We start from the raw sequence: 25,514 nt of genomic DNA on the forward strand, positions 1-25,514 counted from the left end.
CAAGCTCCATATGCTGACACCAGTACCATGGTCTAATATATACACACACACACACACACAGAGTCACGCAGTTCTTGAGTTGTCTTGACCCAATTGAAGCCCAGCGGTCTGCCCCAGGTCATTCTCTTATACTGCCTTTATTTTAATGAGATTTTTAATTAGCATGTCAATTGCCTAACGTGATCAGCAGGGTGACTAGCCAGCTGACTAGCTGCGGGTTGGTATCCAGCTGGGCCATAACACTCAAGCTTTCCACTCAGCTGAACCAAACCGTGCCAAGCTGAGTTTTGCTATGCTGGGCTTGGAAAAGAAGTAGTATTGAAGAAAAATAAGTACTGATTTTGTAGTCTCATGTTGCATTTATGATGGAGGCAGAGCTGTAGATCCAATTAATTACCAGTTTATTCCAATAGTTTTCCATTGTCTGACCCTTACTCAATTTGCTGCTTTTTTCTTTTACTTTGAAAGCAGTATCAGGAGGCTAGCTTAATAATATTAGCAACAGAACAATTAATCTGTACACTGTACACCTAGTAAAATTATTACACACACGTATATATAAGGGCTGCTAATGCATAAATAGGATTTTTCATCTGGTATCTTGTGAATGCAGTGTACATAGATTGAAAACAAGGACAACAAAGCTCAATAAAGAGTTAGAAATTAACATAGAGCTATTATGTATTTGCAAAATAGTGCATGGAAAGTTCTAGATTATGTACATGAAGTATGTACAATATATGCATCTAATATATGCATGTATACATGTCTGAAAGGTAATATCCCCATCATTTTCCTTTTTCAAAATAACTGTAACATAACCCTGTCCCTGACAACCGTCATGTCACATGCTCATCATATCTGTTTGCTATGTTAGCGAAGGAGCTACCCAGCTATGGTTCATCAGCACAGTCAGTAACATGCCACATTGAAATGTAAGCCCTTCACATTCCCTTCACATTCTTTCTGCACTCAGCAGATGACAGTACACAAATGGTTTGAGTCTGTTGGGTGTTGACTTTATACTACATTGTTACCAAGTTGCCATCAAGGTGAGATGCAATGCTGGAAAGTAAATATATCACTTACAGCATATATCCACTTCTTGTCTGGTCTCTTGTTCTGTAATGCCATGTTTACATGCCTTCGCAAAAACATTGTCACAGCTTCAGGATGTCAAACTGTAAAACTTATAACATATCTCACCTATTTTACGTTCCCTTCACTGGCTGCCTGTCCCTTTTCGAATTGATTTTAAAATTTTAGTCCTGATTCTTGAGGCCCTGCATGGTATGGTACCAAGCTACCTGACTGAGCTTCTAAATCATTACTCAACACCCCATAGCTTGAGGTCCTCTGATAGGGCCATGTTAGCTATTTCCCAATTAGGGCTGTCAAGATTGGCCAAAATTTTGACATTCAATTATTCCTTCAGAAAAACCGCATAGGTTTGAACCATTCGAATATCTATTTTTGCACGTGATGTCCATGAGAGGGCAAACCAATGAAATGAGAGACATACTCCTTGTTATATGTATATTTATTTCAACATACACATGTATTTTAAAAGATCTATAAACCTACACAATAAAAAATAAATTAAATAATGTCTTACACCGCATTGTTGAATTATTATGGCCAGGAAATCTTGTTTTCAGTCAATGAAAGGGACATTGTGGGCAGTTTCCAACTGATGTCAGTCCCCATGTAACAAAGATTTTAATGTCCCCGACAGACAGGAAAAATGTGTCCTCACAACACATCCTCACAAAAGCAGATGTACACTGAACAAAAATATAAATGCAGCGCTATTGTTTTTGCTCCCATTTTTCATGAGCTAAAACATTTTCTATATACACAAAAGACCATTCTCTCTCAAATATTGTTCACAAATCTGTCTAAATCTGTGTTAGTGAGCACTTCTCCTTTGCCCGAATAATCCATCCCACCTCATAGGTGTGGCATATCAAGATGCTGATTAGACAGCATGATTATTGCACAGGTGTGCCTTAGACTGGCCACAATAAAAGGCCACTCTAAAATATTCAGTTTTATCACACAGCACAATGCCACAGATGTCGCAACTTTTGAGGGAGCGTTGTTGCGTGTGAATTGAATGTTCATTTCTCTAACATAAGCCGTCTCTAAAGGCGTTTCAGACAATTGGGCAGTACATCCAACTGGCCTCACAACCGCAGACCACGTGTAACCACACCAGCCCAGGACCTCCACATCCAGCATGTTCACCTCCAAGATCGTCTGAGACCAGCCACCCGGACAGCTGCTGCAACAATCAGTTTGCATAACCAAAGAATTTCTGCAAGAACTGTCACAAACCGTCTCATCTGCATGCTCGTCATCCTCATCGGGGTCTTGACCTGACTGCAGTTCTTCGTCGTAACCGGCTTGAGTGGACAAATGCTCACATTCGATGGCATCTGGCACGTTGGAGGGGATTGTCTTTATGGATGAATCAGCGTGTGGGGCGTCATGTGGGTGAGCGGTTTGTTGATATCAACATTGTGGATCGAGTGGCCTATGGTGGCGGTGGGGTTTGGTATGGGCAGGCGTATGTTATGGACAACGAACACAGGTGCATTTTATTGATGGCATTTTGAATGCACAGAGATACTATGACAAGATCCTACGGCCCATTGTTGTGCCACTCATCCATGTTGCAAGGATCTGTACACAATTCCTGGAAGCTGAAAACATCCTGTCCCATCCCCATCCCCATCGGCATATACGGCAGCGTGTTCCAATTCCTGCCAATATCCAGCAACTCTGCACAGCCATTGAAGAGGAGTGGACCAACCACAGGCCACAATCAGCGATTTGATCAACTCAATGCGAAGGAGACATGTTGCACTCCGTGAAGCAAATGGTGGTCACACCAGATACTGACTGGTTTTTAGTTTCTGCCTGCATATTGGGAGAACGTGAGTCCCAAAACTGCACGAAGCACAGAGTGATAGGAGTTATTTAATATGGTATAGCAAAGGTTCAGTGTGTTTTTATCCCTGGTTTATGACTGAGGGTTGCTCTCCAAGATCTCCAAGAACAATGTGCAGAGAGTCTGGACACAAGCCTGAATTGGGATGTAAACACTGACCAGAATAATAGAGGAAAACTCCCATGACAAATGGTAAGCTAGATGGTTTTTTTTTTTTGGTTTTTTTTGTTTTTTTTACCTGCAAATCATAAAAATCACAGATTGATCAGTGTTGTTACAAGCTGCTCCAACAATAAGCCTTCCTTTACTAGGCAACAAGCCTCTACTCTCTGAAATAAATTTCACTTTCTTTTGCCTCCATTAAGTCATTGTGATTCTGAGAAGCATGCTGCATTTCAAGGGTGCATTGTACTACTGATCTCTTGCTCTCTGCATATGTTTCCTGGCCAAAATTACACCATTACAATTTCATGAGTCTAACATTTTTGTTTTTATTAAGTTATCTATTACATCTTATCAATGCAAAACATCATGGATTGAACATTTGATGGTTTATAACCATGCTCTTACAAGTAATACCAGTGAGTTACCAAGCAGTTTTACATCCACACTGTACAGGTCAGAATTTTTATTTTTTTTCCTAAAGCCTGTCATAACCAATTTCACACTAGTGTTATGAGAATGAATAATAGAGGGGACAATATCTGACCACAATTAACCCAAGTACCTGTATTTCACGGTCAGTGAAAATGTGTCCTGTTAAACTGTAGGGGAATTAGTTTATTAAACCTCTAAGTTAATGTTGCATTCATTAATAAAATATGGGGCACCAATCTTCCTCAGCTAAGAAGGATTTTATTCATCATGTCTTATAATGCTGATGTAGTGACAACGAATGAACCAAGAGTAGATCAGTCTGATAATCTAGGGTGTAAATTCTTGACACAGGGATTGCTTATATCCAGCTCAAAAGGACACCGTCTGACCACAACTTGTATGAAAAGTATTATTTATTAAACACAATAATGAAATGGATATGAATAATGGATAATACGACAAATGATATGGATGATACAAAGTAACACAAACAACTACAGAGAGAAGCTTATGGCAAAATAATGGCAAAATGAGTTTGGCGATAGTGAGAACTGGGTTTAAGGGAAAAATAGGGATGCGAAAGTTAATTTGTTGAATGAACGGTTGGGAGAATTTAAACAAATTGACAGTATCTTAACCTCATGGACCAACTCTTATTCAAACCTGCTTAAGTATGCCTACTTTGCTAGCGACACTACTGTCGAAGTCTGCTCCGAACTGACACAAAGGACTCCAAGCATTGGTCCGTGGCTCTGATCTGTGCTGCGGTCTGCTGGATGATTGGTAATAATAAGATTAAGAGCCTCTTCAATGGCCGGTCGAAAATGTCTCCAAAATTATTATTATGTTACTAGAATTTTAAGACAAAAAACAAAAGAAATCATGTGGCTTAACGTGGTGAGCAAAAATTAAAGTTTCATGAAGATAAAAAAAATAGAAAAACGTTTTTCTGAATAAAGAAGTAAGACCGACGAATGAAGACAAATTAAGACAGACGAAAAGAAGACTCAGGACTAACAAAAGACGAAAACTGACTAAGAGAAACTAGACTAAACAACTGAAACTAAACAGAAACAGAGTGTCCGCTACATGCTGCAGACAGTATACTTGCTCCAAGGCGTGTCTAATCAATAGGCCGTCACGCATGTGGGATGGTTCGCAGGCGCGCGATGTGATTTCACCTCATAGAGCGAGAATTAATTAATGATTCATACGAGGGGCTCATCTGCTTCTCACTATGATCAATCGAATACATTTTAAATGATCAATTTTCAATGGCATGTCAACATTGTTCACAGCATGCTCAGACACCTTGGATGAATAATGACAACATTCAACAATAAACATGATAACATTTCCTAGTACTCATCCTAATAAACATGATGACTAAGTGTATAACTACCTTAATATGACAAAGGAATAAAGAAAGGCAGACTATATTTGCCGAAATGATTATCACCATTATGGTTACTATAAATAACTGTTTCACGTGGAGCATATTCAACTTAACTGCTACAAACCTCTAGATGGCAGTATGGTTCCATGGTAGAAACTCAGACAAACTTTTTAGGAGAATTAAAATCACAGTTTTGTCATTTTATGAGCCAGAAACACGGGAAAAGCATTGATATCACACAGATTATGGGCTTAGTACTGTAAGAATGTCAAATTTAAAACATATAGATTTCGTTTTCCTGGTGTGATGGGAAAAGAAGCACACATACAAAAACAGTTTGCTTCAGGAATGTCTAATTTACAACCTATCAGCATTATCTGATTTTGTAGGTTCCTCTGAGACCTTTCACTTTTCATTCAGACAGTTTTTTTGGCCTTGTCTTTCATGGGGCTATCAAGAAAGAATTAGCATATCAATGAGAAACATGCTGGGTGAAAGGTAATCTTTGAAGTTGAACTGGTTGTGTCTTCTGCTCCCCTGAAAGAATGTGGAAGAGGTGTCAGACATCTTGTCTCTCACCTCCCTGTAAACAGTCCAAATGGTTAATAGCTCTTAAAAGTTGGAATGTTTTATGACTGCATTTCTCCTGAAGGAATGCAAGAAGGGGGGAAGAAGGTCAGTTACAGGTCAGTTCTGCTACACAACTCTGCCATCACAGTAATGGTGGCAGCACTAGAGTGGACAACAGCTGGAATATTGGTCTATACAGCAGTTGTTGCTTATTTACTCATCCAATATTAGATTCACTCCTCTTGCAGCTCTGTTTTATTGTCATAATTTTAAGCAGAATTTCTTTCGCTCTTTTCATCTTGGAGATATTAAAACAATATTAGCCTCTAACTTTCTAGATGTTCAACTTTACCATTTAGACATATTTTGTCTATTGTTTGGTGCTAGTTGTGTACTGTGGCTTATCTGAGTCTTTTGCTGAAAACAACAGCCTACTGCATCTGGAAATGAGGTTAATGAGAGCAGAGTCTGAGGATCAGAAAAACAAAACAAAGACATTAAAGAGCACTCCACAGAGCTCAGGCAAAGTTGGGTGATGATTCTCTTTAGGTTTGTCAATATGAGTAGCACCTTTCACATTACACATAGCCATTCCATCCATTGTCAGGATAAAAATATTATAAAGTTCCGTATCTATCACTTTAACACATTAGTCAAAGCAAGCTAGCAAGTCAGTTTATTCAAAATGTCCATTACCAAGGCTGAATTTGGCTCTTGAAGCCATTGTTATACACAAATTAAAGCCATGGTTGGAAGGTCAGAGTAGAAAGCAAATAAAAGAGGGTGCAATAGTATTTTCAAAGTGTATGTTGAAGAGAGAAGATAAGGTGAGCTGAAGAAAATGTATGGGGGATGAAGGGAGGTGAAGGGGGTCGCAAAGATGGAAAGAGACAGTGCACAGAGCTTCTCTCTTACTCCGCCATGTCATTCTGTTAACTTCATTTTAGCAGGAACTCAAGGCTTTGGAGTTATGAGGCTTGCCTTTATAATTTACCACCTCTGCTGTTGATTTCTTTATTGAGCCTGACCTTCATTGACAGACACAGAGGAAGCTTTGATTTAGACTGGGAATGTTCTAGTGTCTCTTAGCATTTCTGTCCCCAACAACCTCTTGGATACTTCCATCCTAATTCTTTTCTATCTGCTTCTCCTCTCACCTCTCTTCTTGTCCATGCCTCCTGTCTACTACTTTCTAATCACCCCTCTCTTGTCCTCCATCTATCTCTCTCCCTCTCTTTCCTCTCCAGTCAGATCTACTGTATAGAAAACGCCCATGGCCAGCTAGTGCGTGACCTGGACTTCAACCCCAACCGGCAGTACTACCTGGCCAGCTGTGGAGACGACTGCAAGGTCAAGTTCTGGGACGTTCGCAACATCCAGGAGCCCATTAAGACCCTGGAGGAGCACTCACACTGGTGGGTGGATTGGTTGTTGGTCCAGAGAGGTTCAGACAAGGGTGCTTAGTTGAATGAGTCCTTCAACCGTGTTAGCAAGTATCCATCTTGCTCAAGTATCGCTGAGTTCCACACTAAATCTCAGAACCTCTTGTCATCCTCCCATGTTTTGGTGGGAAACAGACAATTTGTGCACATGGATTGATAATATATATTTTTCAGTCAAGACCGCTTTTGTCAAGGAATGTTTATTTGGTGGTATGTCTCTGTTCTGGGACCTCCCTCCCCTTCAGTGTGCTTACGTGAAAAAGCTTGCTGAGCACCTCTCTGGTCTGCCATGTGCCTACATGGAACAGCTAGAGCAGGGACAGCAGCAGAAAAGACCCCATAGAGAACAGTACAGACATACCATAAAAGGTGGAGTTCAAGATTCAAGATTCAAGATTCTTTCTTGTTATGTACTTCTAACAATGTAACATCATCACCAGTAATGAAATGTTTTGTGCTTAGTGCCAACTCAACTTCACGGTGCAATATTCAGAATAAATATATACATATAAAAAATAGAATAGAATAAAATAGAGGTAGCATAAAAATAGAATAAAAACACTAGAGTAAGGACTGAGAACTGAATATATGACAAGGTGCAAGAGTGTGTGTATTTGTGTGTATGTGTGTGTGTGTGTGTGTGTGTGTGTGTGTGTGTGTGTATGGCAGTTCAACTGTTTAGCAGTCTGATGGCTTGTGGGTAAAAATTGTCCTTTAAGCTGCTAGTTTTAGTCTGGATGTTCCTGACTGGAGCATGAACAGACTGTGGCTGGGGTGGCTGGGGTCAGAGAGGATCCTCTTGGCCTTCCTGCTGCAGTGCTGGCTGTAGATGTCCTGGAGGGCTGGCAGCTCTGCTCTGGTGATGCACTGGGCTGATTTTACTACCCTCTGCAGTGCTTTGCACTCCAGGGTGGTGCAGCTGCCGTACCAGGCCGTGATGTTTCCAGCCAGGATACTCTTGATGGTGCATCTGTAGAAGCATCCCAATGTTCATGCCAAACCTATGCAGATGCCGCAGGAAGAAGAGCCGCTGTCTTGCTGACCTTACAATCAGGTCCGTGTGGCGAGTCCAGCTGAGGTCCTCGCTGATGTTGATCCCCAGGAACCTGAAGCTGCTGACTCTCTCCACTGCTGCTCCCTCGATGTGGATGGGGGCATGTCCTCCACCCTGAAGCCTCCTGTAGTCCACGATCATCTCCTTGGTTTTGCTGACGTTGAGCAGGAGGTTGTTGTCACTGCACCATGACGTCAGTGCTCTCGCCTCCTCTCTGTAGGCCAACTCATCACCACCTGTGATGCAGCCGATGATGGTGGTATCATCAGAAAATTTAATGATGGTGTTGGAGCTGTTCTTGGATGTACAGTCATGGTTATAGAGGGAGAAATGCAGAGGGCTAAGGACATACCCCTGGGGGGCCCCAGTGTTCAGAGTCAATGTGGAGGAGATGTTGCCGATCTGTGGTCTGTTTGTCAGGAAGTCCAGGATCCAGCTGCACAGTGAGGAGCTGATGTTCAGGGTCCTGAGCTTCATGATGAGTTTTGATGGGATGATTCATTTAAAAGCAGAGCTGAAGTCGATGAACAGTGTTCAAACATATGCGTTCCTGGACCTGGATCTGTGGACCTGTTAGGCTTGTAGGCAAACTGCAAAGGGTCATGTGTGGAGGGCAAGGAGGCTGAGATGTGAGCCTTAACTGACCTTTCAAAGCACTTCATGATGGTGGAGATGAGTGCTATAGGTCGAAAGTCATTTAAGCAGCTCACATTAGGCTTTTTAGGTACCGGGATGATTGTAGTTTTCTTGAAGCATGTGGGGACTACAGACTGGAGCAGGGAAAGGTTGAAAATGACTGTAAAGACATCTGCCAGTTCGTGTGCACATGCTTTGAGGACGTGGCCTGGGATGTTGTCTGGTCCAGGAGCTTTCTGTGCATTCACCCTTTTAAGGCTTTTACACACATCAGCCCGGGATAGCTGGAAAGGGCAGTTGTCTTGTTCCAGCAACACCTCCTGCTTGCTATTGTCCTCAAAACGGGCATAGAAGGAGTTCAGCTCCTCTGGGAGAGAAGCAGACACCTCCTCCATGCTGCAGCCCTTTCCCCTGTAGTCTGTGATGGTCCTGAGCCCTCTCCACATGTTCCTGCTGTTAGAGTCACTGTAGCATAGCTCTGTCTTTTCCCTGTATTGACCCTTGTTGATTTAATACAGCATCTGAGTTTGTACTGGGCTTTCTTGTACTCATTCGGGTTGCCGGTGTGGAAGGCTGCTGTCTGAGTTCTGAGCGCTGAGCAGACCTCTCCGTTAACCCACAGCTTCTGATTGGGGTATGTCCGTGTGGTCACTTGCAGTATGACGTCATCGATACATTTGCTGATGTATCCTGTGTTGATGATGTATCACGTGCTCAGTGTACTCATTAATGTTGTTGCCGGCAGCAGCTCGAAATATGTCCCAGTCTGTGGAGGAGAAACAGTCCCGCAGGGCGGCGTATGAATGGTCCGACCAGCGCTGTACTGTTCGCGTCGCGGGCTGCTCGCACTTCAGTCTCTGCCTATAGGATGGGAGCAGCAGGACCGAGGAGTGATCTGATTTGCCGAAGGCCTGGCGGGGGCGGGCTTTATACGCACGTCTGAATGGAGTGTAAACATGGTCTAGTGTGTTATCTCTGTGAGTAGGAAACGCCACATGTTGGTGATATTTCGGCAGAACTCTCCTCAGGTTGGCTTTGTTGAAGTCACCAGCCACAATGAAAGCAGCCTCTGGGTGTACAGTTTCAAGCTGGTCGATAACTCTGTACTCAGTGAGAACCACAGCTGTAAACTCCCTGGGCAAATAAAACGGTCTGCATGAGATCGTTCGGTGCTTGAGATCAGGGGAGCATCCCGACGATAAAGTTTTAGTGTCCACACAACACCCATTGTTCACCATAATGCAGACACCACCACCCCTTTTTTTGCCGGACTCCACCATTTGGTCCTGGCGATGAATGGAGAGGCCTCCCGCTGTGATTACAGGGTCCGGGACCTAGGGATTGAGCCACGTTTCCGTGAAAATAAAGGCATTACAGTTCTTAATGTCCTGTTGGAAAGCCAGTCTAGCCCTTAGTTCATCCAGTTTGTTATGAAGGGATTGAACATTTGCTAGAAGGACACTAGGAAGTGGAGGGTGGTGTTGTCTGCTCCTCAGCCTCATCAGGACGCCGGCTCTCTTCCCTCTTCTCCGGCGGCGTTTCCTCACAGGTAGGACAGGTAAATCAAGTCTGGTCAGAGAAAAGCCTGGTATAGTAGAATCTGGGTTTGGTCTAAGATCCAGAAGGATTTGCTTATCATACTGGATTAACATGTTGCAAAAAGTTAAAAACAACAACAAAAACACAAGAAAAGCGTAAGGTTGAGGAGGACACCAAGCGATGGCAGCCATCCTCAACGGCACCATCTTGTCATCTGAGTTGGGGTCAAGACAGGTTTTAAACGGTTGGTAGAGGAAGCAACAAGGTTAAGTAGGCTAGAGCAGCTTAAATAGGGTGCTCTGTTTGAAATATGCCAATAGAGTGCGAAAAAGAGAGCTGAGCTGTCAGCTAATGTGGGCTGGTTTGAGATCAACTGAGCATCAGCCAATGAAGCTACACTGGCCTATCTGAACTTGCACTATGCAATTCATATATATACTCTGTGTATATATATATATATATATATATATATATATATATATGGACGGCCTTGTCAGAGTCATAGTTCATAGCCAGAGATGACAGCCTGTTTGAAGAAATTTCCATTCACCAGCAATATATAAGGGTGGAGGAAGAAATCTCAGAGTTGGGTATCTCAAAGTTTGGGTCAATTAATCTCCTCTCTGCCTGGCCACTTATTTATTTAAAGAGACACCCTTTTTATACTGCCCAAGAGTGTACACTGAACTTGTGTTGGGACCATAACATTTTATTAGAAATTTTATTACATGATTGGAATTGACAAGAAACATTACCAAAATAGGTGAAAAAGTAATTTATCATTTCATTAAATTTTACAGATTGAGTGTGAATGTGAGCAAGTATTTCCTGTGTCTAATACAACTACACTATACATGTGAACAGACTTTTTACAAAGCATTACAGTGTAATTCAGGCAGGTTCAGGATAACTCACTAACCATGATGATAACTCCTTTGCTCCACTGTTTATTGGTTTCTGGTTTTATTAATGGTTTTATCTCCTAACTAATGAAATGCCCTAACTACTGCTGGTGCAACAAAAGGCACGAATACACTCATTAGTAATTAAATAGACAGCTACTCATCTTGTTAGTAAGGATTGAATCACTGTCAGTTGAACGCTGCCCAATTCTGCTCTAGATTGTCTTCTGTGAAGCTTGAGACAGTTGACGATAGTGTACTGCACAAGTGTGTGTGTGTGCATGGGAGACACTCTCTTGTGTGAGCTGAATAGATGATCAGTGTGTTTGCGAGACAAACCAGGCTATTGCTGCAGTACATTGATCCTCACCTGATAAAGGAACATATACACATACACAAACACACAGACACATTGACAAACATATGCACACACACACTGGAGAGGACGTTATCTCCAAAAGAAAGATCAACTTGGCAAACATATCCATAATTGTAGATAACTTCAGATGGGATCTCCTCAGATACAAGATAACTATATATGTGTGTGTGTACGTGTGTGCGTGCGCGCGCGCACACCCATGTATTACTCACATTGTAAGGACATAAATCTGTTCATACAGTCACATTGTGGGGATTTGCCCTCCCTATGGGTACAAAAGGCAAGTCCCCACAATGTAAATAATTACATTTTATGGTGTAGACTTAGGTTAAGATTAGGTTAAGGTTTTTTTTCTAAGTGCTTCCAAAGGGTGAGAATGGGTGAGTTGTTGACCTGCTCACCCATCATGTGACTCAGTAGGGTCATGTGAGTCCTGATAAGTGGTGTCTTAGATCACCTCCTTTGTTCATTGATGGTCTTTCCAGTTTGACATGGATGGCTTCTTTCACTCCTCTTCCCTGGCCAAAATATGTGCATTATTGTCCTCAAGGAATGTCCCATGTCCTTTAGATGTAGGTGGACTGCTGAGTCTTGACCTGAGGTGAAGGCTCTCCTGTGTTGTGCCATGCGTTTGTGAAGCGGTTGCTTTGTTTCCCCAATGTACAAGTCTGTGCATTCCTTGCTGCATTAACTACATTGCTCTGCTTGTGTCTGGGTGTTTTGTATTTAGGGTGGACACATTTCTGCCTCAAGGTGTTGCTGGGCTTGAAGTAAACAGGGATTTGGTGTTTGCTGAAAATCCTTCTGAGTTTTTCAGCTACTCCTGCAATATAAGGAATGACAATGTTATTCTGTTTAAGGTCCCTTCTCTCTCTGTTCTGTGTCTTTTTGCGGCCTTGATGAAGGCCCAGTTTGGGTAGTCACATGTTCTGAGTGCTTCCCTGATGTGTTTCTGCTCCTTATCCTTGCCTTCTGTCCTTGTGGGCACACTCTGAGCTCGATGTTGAAGGGCTCTGATAACCCCCAGCTTGTGCTCCAGGGGGCGGTGAGAATCAAAGAGCAAATATTGATTGGTGTTCGTGGGTTTTCTGTATACTTCAATGTTGAGACTCCTGTCCTCTTCAATGTGCCCTGCACAATCCAAAAGGGCCAGACTGTCTCCTTTGACATCCTCCCGAGTGAACTTGATGTTGCTGTGCACTGCATCGATGTGATCCACAAAAGCTTCCACTTCCTGTGTTTTAATTTTGACCCAGGTGTCATCCATGTACCTCAAGAGTCCCTGTGAAGGAGATCAGGGCTCTGCTCTCTACTTCTTCCATATAGAGATTGGCCACTATGGGAGAGACTGGTGGTCCCATGGCACAGCCATGCCTCTGTTTATAGAAGTCCTGGTTGTATTAGAAATTGGTGGTTGTCTGGCAGAGGTCTAGCAGGGCACATATGTGGTCGGGGGTAAGGTTGGTTCTGTTGGAGAGAGTGCTGTCCTGTAGCAGTCATTTCCGGACAGTCTTCACTTCTTCCAGGGTGTAGATGCATGTGAAGAGCAAGGTGACATCATAAGATACCATGGTTTCATCCGAGTCCAGTTTTAAGTTTGCCACTTTGTTGACAAAATCCTGGGAGTTTCGCTTCTTATCCAAAAGACTTCTTCGGTTCACCATAACCTTATTGTGAGGGGAAGGGGCAGGGTTAGGCAAGTAGTGGTTATTGTTATGGCTACGGTAAGTCTCCAGGAATGTAAGACTATGTAATGTCCCCAAAAATTCTGGAAACATGACTGTGTGCATGTGTGCCTGCATCTAACCAGTGTTTTTGCAAGGGTTCTCTTTTTTCTTTTTGTCTGTGTGGCTATACAAATGTGTGTGTATTCAAGCATTTCTATAATGCATGCACTATGCATGCCTGTTTGTCCTGTGTGTCCTTTTGTTTAATGCATATACTCTATGTGTGGGTGGTTCCCTTAGTGTGTGTTTGTTGTGCATACTCATTTTTCAAAGTGCAGCCAGGATATGGCCTCAGGGTTGCTGGGGGTATTAGGGAGTATTTTTTTTTTAGAAGGGAAGCAGATCAGGGGAGCGTAGGGAACAGAGTGGCCGAGGCTGATTTCCTGTCAACAGCCTTGGTTATCCCTCAATCCCTCCCTGTGAGGGAACTGGGACTGCACTCTGAGCTGTGCCCCAGGCTCACAGAGAGAGGGAAAGACATAGACAAACAGAGAGAGAGAGAGAGAGATGAAAAAGAGCAAGAGAGGGAAACAGTGTCAACAATCAGAGAGAGACAAAAACGATGAGAAGAAGGGACCAAAGGTGTAAAGTTAATTAGCAAAGAAGTGAAACTGAGCAGCCGATACCGTAAATCTAGGATTGTAGAGTTTATTATAATGATCAACTCGTGTGAACTAAGCCCAAGTATAAACTGCAATGTACCAAATTCCCATTATCAGCACCTGAATAAACATTCAGATTGGAGTATTTAGCAGTGAATCGCACTGTGAGAATGTTGCATTTTCTGCATGGCTATGTGAGCATGTGTCAAAGAGAGACAGACAAATTCTCTGCACGATGTTATACTGTGCATTGTTATTAAGTGTGTTATGTTTTTCTGTGTATATGTTGGCTGTTCAGAGGGCAGACGGCGCACCTGATGTTGATCCACTGATTTCTATTCCCATTTAAGCAGCGTGGCGGAGATGTCTTGCTGCCAGATTGTTCGAGCTTCATGCTAAACTTTCCAGCCATTACCTTGTCTCTCTATCATAGTATCTTGTCGTGTTCCTAGGCACCTGTGAGCGTATTCTCGTTTCTATTAGCTTTGTTTTCCATGTGTGTTTTCCCCGTTTTGTTTCCTTGCTATACTTGAGTGTTTTTGCTCCTACCCGCTTGCCACAGTGTAGTTGATGTTTTTGTTTAAGGGCTGTTTTTGCGTTTTGGAAATTGTGTTTTGTTGTTTCGCATTTGCACCATTGTTAGTATTTTTTCGTTCTTGTTAATAAACCGTTGTGTCTTATAATGGCTCCCTTCATTTCCATGCTTTGTGTCTGCCCCTTAGGTCCTTCTAAAAATGATATTGATTAATCATAACACATGACTGTGTGTGTGTGTGTTTGCATGCATGCATGCAGTTTCAAATTCATACGGTGGGCGACGAGGGCAAATGCGCCGCAAACAGCAAAACGCTGCAAACACAGGAATGATACAAAGCCAAAAACACATAAAAAAAATGCAACAGAAAAACGCTGCAAGAGAAAAATGCTGCAATCACAGAAACGAAGCAGAAGCAAAAAACTTACAAACACACAAAACAAATGCGAAAGAAAAACGCTGCAAATATCAAAACACACAAAACCGCAAAACAACTGCAAGAGAGAAATGCTGCAAATTCACTCGACAAAACAGAAGTGCGCCAGGCCACTGGGGGACTCGACCTGAGGGATGGACCGGTCCTGTGGGACCGTGGGAGCAGACCCTCTTGAAAGACATGAAGAAGAAGAAAGTTGGCTAAGTTTTGGAGAGGAGAGAACTAAAGTTAAATTAAATTAAAACATGCTAACATTAGCTACGTAACCATGCTGCTCTTCTATAAAATTGCAAAAGGTTACGGCCAAGTGTTTAAAAAAATACACAAAGGAAAACGTACCTTTTTCACTCTCCTCTCCAAAACTTAGCCAACTTTCTTCTTCTTCATGTCTTTCAAGAGGGTCTGCTCCCACGGTCCCACAGGACCGGTCCATCACTCAGGTCGAGTCCCCCTAGTGGCCTGGTGCACTTCCATTTTGTCAAGTGAATTTGCAGCGTTTCTCTCTTGCAGTTGTTTTGCGGTTTTGTGTGTTTTGATATTTGCAGCGTTTTTCTTTCGCATTTGTTTTGTGTGTTTGTAAGTTTTCGCTTCTGCTTCGTTTCTGTGATTGCAGCATTTTTCTCTTGCAGCATTTTTCTGTTGCATTTGTTTTATGTGTTTGTGTGTTTTTGGCTTTGCATCATTCCTGTGTTTGCAGCGTTTTGCCGTTTGTGGCGCGTTTGCCCTCGTCGGCCACCGTAAATTCACTATAGTAATATCACTGCATTCAGTGCTTGGTTAATGTTGGCTTATTCACCCTCATGGAGCTTTGGTGGAAAAGAGTATGATACAGACATGGCTGCAGACTCTTTAATGTATCCATGCATGAATGTAAACTGTACAGAACTTTTCCACATTGCTGCACTGTTAAATGCTGAATGCATGTCTGGTAATGTGTTTTTTGTCTCAGGGTGTGGAGTGTCTGCTACAACCACAGTCATGACCAGCTGGTGTTGACAGCCAGCAGTGACAGCCGCCTCATCCTCTCCAACATGGTGTCCATCTCCTCAGAGCCATTCGGACACTTGGTAGATGATGAGGAGCTCAGTGAAGGGGAGGACATCCACCAAGAAGACAAGTAAGAGCAACTTGGACTTGATAGAAAAGGAAATGCTTAGAGTAATCTCACTTAATGGTAATTACTTTTTCAGTGGTAGTCTGGTTTAAGGCAGTGGCTTTAAACAAAAACAATGGTTTATTACAGCTTGGGTGTTAGTTTTGCTATGAAAATAAAAGTTTTAATAAATGGAAATCTAACTATTCAAACACATGAATAAGAAGACAGTAATAATACTAATACTAGTACATGAAAGTAAAACAGAGTAAACAGTAAAAGCAGAGACCTAATTTGGTTTGTAAGGTTTTAACTGTCCATAGTATCTCACGTCAGTGTTATCATGGATGAGTATCTGTGTTTTTGGTGTTTTGGTTCAGGAGAGTTGTCCATATTCACAAATACTGAATATACAAGAGAAAAGTAATTAGAAATTCAGTGGTACATTATTAGCTCCACTGCACAATTATTGACATTAATAAGTATGTATAAACTATCTCTCACTGTCCAACCTATTAAACATTAACAGGAGTATGAGTTCATTTTTTTAGATGCATAATTCCCATTCATTTGTGAGATTAGCTTTTTCTTGCTCTGAACATGGGCTTGTACCTCATTTCCTGTCAGTGAGCTTTATCATCTTTAAAGTATTAGGACAGTGATACCCCTTCATCAGTTTTGATTCTATATTATAGTACAGATGTGGAACCATACCACAGACAGTCAGCCTTCATCACATCATACCTGATTAGGGTTTTTCTTTCTTCTGTGTATTTCTGGACTGCCACAAGCAGCCCAGTGAAACAAGCCAAGAGATACTAAAATGTGTGCAAAAATGTGCTATGTATTTTGAACAGATATTAGTCCACCAAAGATTAAAGCTGACTGCCTGAACCTTCACTGTCACATATTTTCAGATCTACCACTGTCCATCCATTATTGTCCCATCCCCCTGCTTATCCATAACTACCAGCTTTTACATGCAAAGACTGACTCTCATCCACAATTATCAACTCTTCTTTCTAATCACCAACACTTATTTGCCCTTTCAACCTTGCTTATTGACCCCTCTTGTATGTACAGTAAGTGTCTACTCCATAGTACCTGGACACAACATACAGAACTCCTCCAGCGGTTGGCCTATTTTCTGATTTTATATGGTGGTTTTTAAAATGTATAATATTTGAGATTTTAAGGATTTATAAGGATTATAAGGATAAGGATATAGAATATTTGTATATATGTTTTTTTGTTTGTTTGTTTTTTAAGTTTGGTTTGGTTTGTTTGGCAGTTTAATAAATCACCATCATCACCAAAGTGATGTTTAACATTTGGAAAGAATAAATGAAATTGTATTATTGTGTCATGGGTAAAATAATAAAGGTACCAGAGGGCATCATATACATTGTCAAACAGCAAGAAAGAAACAGAACTAAAACATCTTTCTCATTCAAATCTTCAGGCCATCATAGAGTAGGGCAGATCTTGTGAAACACTGACAGACTTGCTACACATTATTAAAAAATCAAAATAAATTAAGTAAAACTCTTTTGCCCATGGAGAATTGTGTGATTTGTTCCACATAGATACTTATTTTTTCTGTCCTCTGCCATTTTTATTAGATAGTTCCACAATGTCATCATTTCAGATTTTCATTGGACCTGGTACCCAGGCCATGACTGCCCGAATTGATGAAGTCGGAGCAAATCTTTGAACCCCCAGAAAACACTGTATTGCTCTATTCTTTATGATGTAGACAGTTTTAAATTCTTTCAAACACAGCAGACACATGACGCACTGTAGCGTTGGGTATTGGTAGAATGTCCAAGATCATTACATACGTTCAGTGTGTTAATAACTGATCCCAGATCTCTCCCAGCAGAGTCAACAAGAGATCCAATTCCAACCTTGTAAGTCATAAATTAATCAAGATAGAAAATTATTTATATGAACTAACATAGCAACTGAGCCAAAATTCATTCTTTGTGTACATCTTTCCATACCATTCTTTCTGAAATGCCCTATTTGTATTTTGCTTTGAATTATTGTGAATGTCCACATAGAACACCACAAACTGACCACATCTAACATATTCTGGTCAGACTCAGCCAGTAAAATTATATAATTTGCATAATATGAAATACCAAATCAAGGCAGCAGTGGCTCAGTAGATAGATCAGTTGTCCACTAATCATACTGCAGTGTATGTGGAACCTGTACACTGCATGTTTAAATGTAACAAATGTAACAGCCCATTCAAAACACAGAGCACTTCTTATTTGTCCTTGTCTACGTGTTTACCATGTACATTGACCAATTTAATATCATACAAGCGTACACCTTGGTTAGCTTCTCTAATTCTAAAGAGCTAAGTGATTCACAAATTATGCAGTAAGAATTGGGGAAGGTATATCACTTGTGTCGGATTCCAAACCAGCCAGTAAACAAACCATTGATCTCAAATCAGGCAACTGGACAACTATACAAGGTTTGGAATGCTTTGTAGAAACTACTATTCACACCGTTTAAAGGCAAGCAAAGAAAGTGTTTTTGCCTTTGGCTATTCTAGTTCTAATAATTGATGATACTAAATGTTTCTGAGGCTTATTACTTTCTAAATCCATGCTGCTCATCAGCACGATACTGTCCCATTTCTAAATACTGTGTAAGCCTGTTCAGTACATTAGAATACAGTTTGTTGGATGAATTAAAGAGGCTGATGCCCCTGTAATTGAAGGGCATTTGGGGGGTCATTCTTTTGTGACTTTGGAACAGGCTTGATAATGGACTTGTACCATAGTGAAGAAGTTATACCATTTTTAAGCATGTCTTGAAAAGATAAAGGAGGACCTCTGAGAGATGTGGATATTTCAAAGTTTCTTCTCATAGATTTTCCAGGTCTGCGTCATTCTTGATGATGGCAAGCTCTGCACTAACACATGGCTCCAAAAATCTCTCACAGTTACTTAACAGGGTTTGAGACGAAGGTAGCATAATATGTGTTTTTAGAAGTATTTGTGGCAACAACATCTGGTGAAGTGGTTGCCTGATAGCCAATGATGCAAGTTTTTTTTTGTTCTTTTTCAAAAAATTCACATAGCTGTCCCTTTACAAAATTCAGCATCTGCTGTTGAGTATGTATTCCTCAGAATACAGAAACTAGAGAACTAGGCTAACTCGCTTACTCTTGGATATTCTGTACATTACACGTGTATTTAAATGACAATAGGCTGTAATGTATAGAAATTAGGAATAATGTAGGGAGCACTCAAATCACAATATATTCTCATTTTGGAGGCTGCAGTTCATGGTGCTATTGAATTAGATGTTGTTACACTGATATCTTCATTTATGTAAATGGGGTGTAGAAAATTACTGACACATTTCAGTATAGACACCTCTTTATTCTTTAGGAAAACTGAGGCAAAGTCCAGCATCTCTAGCATCAGTCAAGTACTCTCACGTGTAGCCTCTTGTTCTTGTCTTCCCCACTGAATCTATACAAACAGAGTACTTGGAGTGTTTATATTTTAGGCTGCAGTCCAGAGGGAGCAGCTACTATGTATGTGAAATGGTTAATGTGTAAAATAAATTCAAATATGTATGTGGCTGTTTTCCCTCAAAACTAATTACAGCAGTAGGTTTGGGAGAACTTTTGGATGGCAATAATGCTAGATCATAATTCTGAAATCATATTTATTGTCACATTGTCGGAACAGTGGGAGAACTGTCACAGCACTGGGGGGGTTGTTGTTTGTGTACTAAATAGTGAATAAACAAAGTAAATATTGGGCATCCTCCACAGGTACTGGTGTGTGTGGGCAGTCAACAACACAGAGGGAATAAACTGATACAAACAGATTGAAAAAATTGTTTGCTCCCAGTGGAAATTTGCCTCTGAAGTTTTTACACAATTTCACATAATTCCTGAAAAGGAGAAGGTGCACTGTTCACAAATGGAAGCATCTCACTCACACTATTAAATGATTTAATTGCACTACATGCAGCTTTTTAAATAACTGTCAAACTAACATTGAACTCTTAAGGTGTCAGCATGCCTCAATCAAAGGGTTTATCAGGTGACTGAACAGTGTCTGAAATACCATGGTGTAACTTGGGGGGGAGCTGCGCCAACAATGATGCCCAGTTTACACAGTGATTGGCTAGATGTGCTGAGATTTAAAAAAGGAGGTAGGATTTGAACTTTTTTTAACATGTTTTTTGTGCATTTGATGTAAGCATTCAGCTACCAAGATTTTTTTTGTACATTTTTCCCACAATTACTCCAATCACTTTTTGTGTCACCAACACTGTAAATGCCTTTGAGGAAACATTCTGTCAAAGTATGTGTCATTACCCCTGTTGGAATGATTACTGTGTCTTGCTCCTCTCTGTTTTTTTGTTCTTCCTACATGAAGTCTGCAAGATGTAATTCTTCCAGTTTCCATAGCTCATTTATTTGTGTGTGTGTGTGTGTGTGTGTGTGTGTGTGTGTGTGTGTGATATAGGAGTAAGGAGCCTCTAAAGGACAGCGTGGTATCCACCTATGAGGAACATGAAGACAGTGTATATGCGGCAGAGTGGTCATCAGCTGACCCCTGGCTTTTCGCCTCACTCAGCTATGATGGACGCCTTGTCATCAACAGGGTCCCCCGTGCCCTCAAATACCGCATCCTGCTGTGAGAGGGTGGGGAGGGACAGGTGATCTGAATGTGTGTGTGTTTGTGTACAGTAAGAATGCAAGAGAAGAGATAATAAGACATCTGTACACATTCTTTAATGTAAAAAGCTGCTCATAGACATTCCATTATAACTTAGACTGTGCAAGACACTGCAAACTGCATGTGAAGGAAGCAATGTTAAAGAATATGTGTCTGATGTAAATATACTGTAGTTCATGTGTTTCAGTGATCACTGTAAACAATAAACTGTGCTGTTATGACTTATGGATAAACATTTGACATTGTGTGCTTCTTAAATGTTAGCAACAACCTCATAAGATAGGAACACATACTCAAGAAACATCATTTTCTTCAGTTTACTGTGTCATGTCATATGTTTATTTATATTTGTTGTCATTTATGAAAGGTTTTAAGCATTATCTGTCTGAAAATAATGACTGGTGTTTACTGGTGCTCAACTACCTGTACAATCATGCCCTTTTTTTACTTATAAAATGCTGAAGACACAGTATTTGAGCAAAATGAGAAAAATAGAAGGATGAAAGTTTAAAAAAACGTGTGAACACCAGTGGCATGACCCCTGTTTTCCAAGTACTCAAGGATTCTTGATGGTGATCTCTCTTCCTTGTTTTTGTCAGAACTTGTGTTTAGGGTTGCAACTAACTGTTTTCAACATCCTCAAATCTGATGATTATATTTTTATCAACTTATTAATCATTAAACCCACACTTGTTTTGGACCACTTGGGCCAGCAGGACAAGCTGTGAAGTTGATATGACAAAGGTGTGAGCAAACAGCTGCTTATTTGCAACACCAGCAGATGCAGGGCAACATAAAACTTAATTTGGAGTCGTGTTTTTAGCCACTGGTTCAGAAATATAGTGGCATGAAAGAATTTGTGCACTCCAGGCCAAAATTTCTTGTACTGTGAACAACTAAGTGAGTAAAAGATGACCTGAGTTCTAAGCAGCAAAATTAAAGATGACACATTTCTTCAAAATTTTAAGTAACTCTACTTTGGTATTTCCATCTTTTCCACTTTCAAAATATCATAAAAGGAAAAGGCCCTGAAACAAAAGTCCGGGAACCCTTCATGGTCAGTGCTTAGTATCCCCTTTGGTAAATTTTACAGCTTGTAACAGCTTTTTATTGTCAAGTCAAGATTCTTTCAATTCTTGTTTGGAGGATTTTCGCCCATTCCTCCTTTTGAGCCATCATGCATACACTGCTCTTTTGAGGTCTATCCACAGATTTTCAATGATGTTTAGTTTGGGGGACTGTGAGAGCCATGGCAAGACCTTCAGCTTGTGCCTCTTGAGGTTGTCCATTGTGGATTCTGTGGTGTGTTTAGGATCATTATCCTGTGTTCTGGCAATTTTGTACTAAAAAGCACAGAGTCGTTCGTTGTCTTTCTGTGAGTTAATTCTGACACCTGCACACGGACTCCCTTCTTGCTGTCTCAAGTGTGAGATGACAGAAAAGAGCCCGGAGCAGAAGTTGATAGATTATATACAATACATTATCTTTGTAGACAGGATGACTGTTCTATCATCAGAACAGTGTCAGCACAATAGGCACGTCATAATGTGTTGTACAATCAGGACACAAGGTTCCCTTAATCAGTGCATAATAACATACTATACGTGGTTACATGGTCAGCAGATTATGACACACACACACACTTAATCATATGACATGGTTATGTCATTTGGCTTTAAGACAGTAAATATTTATGATTGAGTAAAAGAGAAGATGAATAATAAGAATTGCCATTACACCTGTTTTTGAAGCCAGGGTGCAAACTACGGGAGAGCCAGGGGGAGCTTGGCTCCCCTTAATCAGACATGAGCTCCCCCTGAAAACATGATCTGTGAAATTTTGGTGGGTCTCTAAAATATTGGCAATATGCTATTTTTGCCATGCATTTCTATCTTTCTGTATCGTCAATGTCATTGAACTCAAAATATGTGTTACTGTGTCAGAGTAAATTCATCTTGAACACAGTAGAAATTTCTATTTTTTCTCTCCACCTAAGAAAAAAACACCTTTAAATCATGGGATAGTAGCCAAATTAATCTAGGAATTAGTAAAGTAATATCTGGTGAGTAACTGTGCAAACGTACAGGGTAAAAAAAATGTACCTGTGCAGTTTTACTGACGTTTTAACACAGGTATGTCCAGGTACTCATTTGGGCGCATCTGGGCAGAGTACCATTATCGAGTCCAAGCATATGGAGAAACTCCTCTGTTGAAAACACTTTTTCAGCATTTTTTCTGCTTGCTATTGTTCTTATCTTTCATAAAATGACGAAATGCAAATAAAACAGTAGAATAACACCTGGGCTGGTCAATTGCATCCTTCATGTGTAAATGAGATGGGGCGGTGAAACTAACTGTGCAGTTACACTGGCAATAGCTCAGCAACCAATTGGTCAATTTCGAGAGGAACATCTAGGGGAGTGTCTGACATCTATCAATCACTACTCACACATGCTGCGAACCGCCCCCTCCCTCCACTCATGCTGCCAGCTGCTGCTCAGTCAAACAGCTCTGTGAGCGGTGTCAGGAGGCAAGTGAAAGCTATGGTGGAGCAACAGCCACCCGCAAAGGAGATACTGCCCATACCGCCACTTCCAACAACAGCATATACAGCTAAGAGAACAAATAACCATAAAGCTAATATGGTGATTGTTACAGTAACATTCCGCAACGCGTACAGTGTGTTAGCGACTGTGATGTAGTGGCTGGGCAGAGTTAGCTTGTTTCTGATGCTAAGGCTAACATTACTGGTTGTCATGGCAGCCGCACAGACGCCGCAGGGAGGAGAGGCTTGGATGCAGGGCACGAGTGCAACGGAGAGGGAGGGGGAGTGACGTGGAACTTGTGTTGGTTAAAATTTTCAGGCTAAGTCTGCTCTCTTCTCGATCTTATCTACTGCAGCTTTAAGATGGGTCTGAGGGGGAGTGACATGGAACTTGTGTTGGTTCAAATCTTCAGGCTAAGTCTGCTCTCTTCTCGATCTTATTGACTGCAGCTTTAAGATTGGTGCTTCCTAGCGCAGCGGCGTTGTCGTATATGCTGATCTAGAGCATCCCAAACATGCTCAATGGGTGACATGTCCAGTGAGTATGCTGGCCATGCAAGAACTGGGATGTTTTCAGCTTCCAAGAATTGTGTACGGATCCTTGCAACATGGATGAATGGCACACCAATGGGCGTCAGGTTCTCGTCACAGTATCTCTGTGCATTCAAAATGCCATCGATAAAATGCACCTGTGTTCGATGTCCATAACATATGTCTGCCCATACCATAACCCCACCGCCACCATGGGCCACTTAGTCCACAACATTGACATCAGCAAACCGCTCACCCACACGACGCCACACACGCTGATTCATCCATGAAGAGAACACCTCTCCAACGTGCCAGATGCCATCAAATGTGAGCATTTGCCCACTCAAGGCCGTTACGACGAAGAACTGCAGTCAGGTCAAGACCCCGATGACGACGACAAGCATGCAGATGAGCTTCCCTGAGACGGTTTGTGACAGTTTGTGCAGAAATTCTTTGGTTATGCAAACCGATTGTTGCAGCAGCTGTCCGTGTGGCTGGTCTCAGACGATCTTGGAGGTGAACGTGATGGATGTGGAGATCCTGGGCTGGTGTGGTTACACGTGGTGTGCAGTTGTGAGGCAAGTTGGATGTACTGCCCAATTGTCTGAAATGCATTTGGAGATGGCTTATGGTATGGAAATGAGTATTCAATTCACAGGCAACAGCTCCAGTGGACATTCCTGCAGTCAGCATGCCAATTGCACGCTCCCTCAAAACTTGTGACAGTTGTGGCATTGTGCTGTGTGATAAAACTGAACATTTCAGAGTGGCCTTTTATTGTGGCCAGTCTAAGGCACACCTGTGCAATAATCATGCTGTCTAATCAGCATCTTGATATGCCACACCTGTGAGGTGGGATGTATTATTTGGGCAAAGGAGAAGTGCTCACTAACACAGATTTAGACAGATTTGTGAACAATATTTGAGAGAATGTTTTTTTGTGTGTATATAGAAAATGTTTTAGATCTTTGAGTTCAGCTCATGAAAAATGGGAGCAAAAACAAAAGTGTTGCATTTATATTTTTGATCAGTGTAATTGCCAATTCTTAAATTCACAAGCAACTAAGGAACAGTTACTTGAAAATGTTTTCCTATCTTCTTATAGTCTTCTCCTGCTTTGTTATTTTAAGTGCTAGGCAGCTGCTTAGAGGAGCCCATGGCAGATCATTGTTGGGACAAGCTTTGAGGAGAGTATTTATAAAGCTTTGGTTTGCACACCTTTATGCCTTTTGGAGATTTGTTTGTCTTCTACTCACATAACTGTTCACATGAACAGCAATTTTGACCAGGGGTGCCCAAATTTTGCATGTCACTGTATCTGGCTCTTTCTTTCTTTTTCTTTTTTTTTTCAATTGAACATACAGACAGAACACAGACTGTATACAAAAACTGCTTAAAAAAGTCACAGATCAGATCAGAGAAGTTGATCACAGATACACATTAAGTCACTCACTTGTAAAAACCTTGTTACCCTACAGTAAATAATTGAGAGGAGGGATCAGGGTGGACATACAGAGGAATACTGGGCACTGAAAAGGTAATCGCCCAATCTTGCCCATCTGGATGCTTGTCACAGACATGCCACGAAACACACACATGCAGCACACACTGTCAGGTGTCTTCTGTCATCTGGACAACATTGTTTGAAGGGATGTGAGTGTGACAAGCATGTATGTCAAGGTCTTATGTGTCAGTGTATACATCTGTTTTTTGTTGTATTGAAAGACCATAATAAAAGACAAATTACTGATTAGCAAAAGCAGAGATATATTTCATCATCTTAAACAGAATATGAGATTAGATTAAATTAGATTAGATTGAACTTTATTGATCCCTATAGGAGGACCCCTCAGGGA

The 25,514-nt window shown here is 41.3% G+C and overlaps 1 protein-coding gene across 1 annotated transcript in view; it reads left to right on the forward strand.

Moving 5' to 3' along the window:
- The window catches only part of eipr1 (EARP complex and GARP complex interacting protein 1), a 140,991-nt gene extending 118,112 nt beyond the window's left edge, over nucleotides 1-22,879 (forward strand). The window contains exons 7-9 of the mRNA XM_076748096.1: nucleotides 6,764-6,931; nucleotides 15,718-15,885; nucleotides 20,370-22,879. Coding sequence (XP_076604211.1) covers nucleotides 6,764-6,931; nucleotides 15,718-15,885; nucleotides 20,370-20,544 — 511 coding nt within the window. The 3' untranslated portion in view covers nucleotides 20,545-22,879. The remainder of the gene's footprint in view (nucleotides 1-6,763; nucleotides 6,932-15,717; nucleotides 15,886-20,369) is intronic.
- Nucleotides 22,880-25,514: the final 2,635 nt, after the last annotated feature.

The sequence above is a fragment of the Chaetodon auriga genome, chromosome 14, assembly GCF_051107435.1.
Source record: "Chaetodon auriga isolate fChaAug3 chromosome 14, fChaAug3.hap1, whole genome shotgun sequence".
Lineage (NCBI taxonomy): Eukaryota > Metazoa > Chordata > Actinopteri > Chaetodontiformes > Chaetodontidae > Chaetodon > Chaetodon auriga.